At 38.5% G+C, this 4,321-nt stretch overlaps 1 protein-coding gene across 1 annotated transcript in view; it reads right to left on the minus strand.

The window, feature by feature from the left end:
* LOC127658823 (putative methyltransferase-like protein 21E) overlaps positions 1-841 on the minus strand; it is a 24,977-nt gene extending 24,136 nt beyond the window's left edge. Inside the window, exons 1-3 of the mRNA XM_052148362.1 lie at positions 745-841; positions 243-406; positions 12-129 (exon numbers count right to left, since the gene is read on the minus strand). Of these exons, the coding sequence (XP_052004322.1) occupies positions 12-129; positions 243-406; positions 745-841 (379 nt within the window). The remainder of the gene's footprint in view (positions 1-11; positions 130-242; positions 407-744) is intronic.
* Between the last annotated feature and the right edge of the window lie 3,480 nt (positions 842-4,321).

Consider the following 4,321-nt stretch of genomic DNA (forward strand, 5'->3'; position numbering starts at 1 on the left):
CACATACATACCCAGTAAACTTGCTACTATGGACACCAATCCTGTTCCTGATCCCAGTTCAAGAACTGCTTTATCCAACAGATTAACCTGTTTCCGGTTCTTCTCCAAGTACCGGCAGAGAGCCACAGCCTGCGTGCACACATGGATACACATGCAATATATACATTGGCCAAAGAAACTCCCTTTATTTTCAAATAACTCCAAGAACCAATTAAGTCAATAAGATTTCTGTCAGTTCTCACTCCTGGCCAGATGACTGCACCAAAAGAGTCAAGTGTTTCTCGGATACTGATCTCCTGCCCAGTGAAGAAAAAGGTCTCCTTGCCAAGGGAATAGAAGACACTGGACTCCCAGGCATTGCGCCTGTTCAGTGCCTCCTCTTGCATGTGTTTACCCTCAAGATTCTCTGAAAAGTGTACCAGTAAGTAACAGTGTTATTGCAATTCATACAGAAGTATTTACTTGACAAACATGCACCAACAAATTATTATGAAAAAGAAAAATTAAAACAGTCAAATCAAATTGATTATGCGCTCTTAGTCACTAATGAAATGTAAACACATTTGTGACAATCAATGACAATGTTAACTCAAAAATAAGGATTTTCTTGCTTCCATTGAAGCACAATTATTACTTGAGAAAAATACAAAATGGTAGCATTTTGATTAGTGTTCTCAGATATTCAGATTTCACTGTATAAGATGTCATCTTGCTACCGTAGCATACTCATGTCTTTACTCTCACCTTCCTCTATATTGTTTGGTGGGGGTTTAATGGGGTCTGGTTGCTGCACAATTCTATTTTTCTGTGCATGTAGACCTGACCCTTCTTCTATCTCCATCATGCAAGTCCAGATGCAGTTTTGCTTGGAAACAGCTGTCAAATTGGAAGATTCACATTGTTATTGCTTTAAAAATCTCCTTACCTATTAACTCTTGGACTCAAAGCATTTCTCCAGTCTTTACTCCAAGTGTAAATGTTACCTTTCTGCTTACCTCTCACATGCATTTTTTACAATAATTATTGAATCATAGTAGCACCCTGCAAGCACCCTCAAACAAGCAAAAGGTCATGCAAAATGTATTCTACCCTGAGCCAGTTTCACTAGCAAACAGTAATGAATGTGAAATCACAAAAGTTTTACACCCTCACTCACTTAGAAACACAGAAACAGACCTGAAGCTTGACAGTCAACTTCCACATGGTGAACTGAAGTTTATAAAGAAGCAGCATCCTTCTGTTCCTCCCATGGAACCACTGAGCTAAATTTGCAGTTAGGAATAACACTGAAAGACAGAGAATTGCATGTGGACCTATGTAAGAGCAGCAGCAAAGCCACTTAATACTACAGCTCTGTGCAAAATCCTGTCCAGTGGGATGACTGATCCTTTGCACTGGGCTGATGTCTGGCTCCAGTATGTTTGGGAGATTGTGTAAAAGAGTCACAGAAATGTAGGCTAATAATGGCAGGGACAAGACTTTAGCTGTGGTAGCCAGAGTTTCTTTTAAATATATTATAATCCACACATATCACACATAGTTGTGTTCGATTCCAACATGATCACCAGTCGAAGTGTTGTTTTCGAAAGATGTCTCCATGGATGTATACCTTTACTCCAGCCTGGGCATGGTTCTGAAAATCTACTGCAGTACCAGTGCTGAACATCTTTCAGTCTCCATTTGGCTCTGTAGGTAATTAGGAAGATGCCACTGGGGTCCAATAAAAGCTAATGTCTCTTAATTTGAAGAGCTGTGCCTCAAAGGCACAGATGGTATCTAAAGGTCTGGGGACTTCTTAAAGCCAGCAGGAAAATGTTTAAGATTAGAATGACCTCATGGTCAGTTTTAATGGCTGGGATAGAATGACCTAACTGCCAGTTTTATGACCAGAATGGAACAAGACATCATAAATAACCTGAGACTTTATTGATGGCATAGACAACATGGTGATGTCTGACATACTAAATCAATAAGTCACAAGAGGTCATCCGTTAGACTGGTTTTTTACCAAGGATGAGGAGACTGCCTAAAAAAGAGTGGAGTATTGCTTTTATAAAATGGTAGCAACACCAATATGATACAGTTCGGGAAGATGCCAATGTCCACTTCAAACGTTGCTGGCCAAATCAGAAAATAATCAATAGATCATTTTCACTTTCCACGTTTCATATTTTAGCAATTTAATTTGTAAGCACCTGATTTCTTACCAATAATTTATTGCAGGCAAACCATACTGCTGATATTATTTGTCCATTTATTTTTACAGGAGACAACTTGTTTGCTCAGATGCTTACTATAATATATACAGTACAGTATTCAATTTTCTTTATATATGACAAGAAATCAAAAAAGTCCCTTTCCCTTGTTATTTTCCTATTGCAAGAACCGTGTGTGACATAGTAGGGTGAATGTTGCTTGATGTCCTCTCCTTGTTGTTTGAGGGTTGTTTGTTTTAGATAACTGAGTCTATCATTGTAATTTTTGCAGTATGAATAGATTGAGGAAATGTGTTTCAGTTACTGAATTTAGGACCTTAATTCAGCTAGGCTAGGCCTGACCCATCCAGTCTTAAGGTAGTCCTGCTGTACCTTTATCTTGATTGTTTGTACAGTGGCAGCATTATGTCTCTTCTGTCTCAGCAGCATCATGTTTTCATGTCAACAATAGCAGCATTTTGACCAAAGTCTTTCTAGTAATCTGTCCACTGGCATTCAAGTTAGGAATGCTCCCGGGAAGCTATTTCCTGTCATGGTAGTGCAGCTCCTATTTACTTAAATACGGAAAGACTAGTCAAGTCAAGTCAATTTTATTTGTATAGCGCCTTTCACAACACACATCGTTTCAAAGCAGCTTTACAGAATATCAGCATTAACAGACGATAAAACTGTTATGTCTATAAAGTCGATTAATCATCATTGTGTAATTTAGATAAAATAAGATTTTTAATAGTGTTTAAAAATAATTAAATGATAATTGTATTAATAACCCCAGTGAGCAAGCTGTAGGCGACTGTGGCAAGGAACACAAAACTCCATAAGCTGTTGATTAATGGAGAAAAATAACCTTGGGAGAAACCAGACTCACTGTGGGGGCCAGTTCCCCTCTGGCTAACATTATGAATGTAATGTAAATATTAATTATGTATAGGTAAAATCATGGTTTAAAATTATTAAACTAAGTGTTAAAGGGGTCATATAATGATACATGCACTTTTTCAAGTTGATTGTACTGAAATGTGTGTTGGCTGTGCCTGTACACAACCATCCTATTATGATAAAAATCCATCCAGTGTTTTTGTTTTAATCTCCTTATATATTTTCCCCTGCCTCAAATCGAGCCGTTCGACCGTGTGACGTCACACGGTCGGACGCCCCTCCCAGGATTGTTGATTGACAGCAGTGTTTCAACACAGACCCGCCCTCGCTCGTGAGCGAGCTGTCATTCATAGTCCGTCATCATTGTTGATACACTGGAGCAGAATGGCGCCTAAGCGATTGTGGTGTTCTGTTCTTCGGTGTAATAACGAACACAGCAGTCATTTTGATATTCCTAAATCTGAACCGCTGAAGACGCAGTGGCTGAGTTTTGTTTACGATGGGACTATTCCCCACGAGCAACGTCAATGCGTTCATGTTTGCGCTAATCATTTTTCACTAGACTGCTTTATAAACGAGGGTCAGTATAAAGCTGGTTTTGCTAAGAAGCTGCTGCTGAAAAAAGATTCGGTACCAACTATTTATATTCCCTCTGCACCTCCAGAAGAAATAAGTGTAACGTTTTATTAACCTTTATATTAATCTTTGCAAATCGCTTGCACGCTTCACAATGAATGTGGCTAATGTTTACACTCAGGGTACATTACGGCATGTTTTCCATAACGTTACGACGTTCTCAATATAATTCATAATCCCACGTTTATAATGAACAACGCATTATGGTTATTGTGTTATTAAAAACTGTGTACGCAGGTGTTACAGTTAACATGGTAACACTAAGTTACACCTGGTTTACTTGTATGTTACTGATTAAGAAGTAATGTCAAACAAACAGTTATAACTGCATGAAGATGAATGGTAACACAATACTGGCAAAATACTGTTTACGTCTTGCAAATCATCTTTGTGTTTGTTAAGTCTCACAATGCCGAAACCATCAAAAACAGAGACCAAGCAGCAGGTAGATTTGGCATCGGAGGAGGAGTACGTTAGCCTAAGTCGAGTCATTGGGCTAATGGATCAACAAAAGGATATGTTCAAGGAACTACTTCAAGGTTCCATTCTGGGTCCAAAATTATTTAATATGTATATAAACGATATTTGTA

The sequence above is a fragment of the Xyrauchen texanus genome, chromosome 18, assembly GCF_025860055.1.
Source record: "Xyrauchen texanus isolate HMW12.3.18 chromosome 18, RBS_HiC_50CHRs, whole genome shotgun sequence".
In the NCBI taxonomy this organism is placed as follows: domain Eukaryota; kingdom Metazoa; phylum Chordata; class Actinopteri; order Cypriniformes; family Catostomidae; genus Xyrauchen; species Xyrauchen texanus.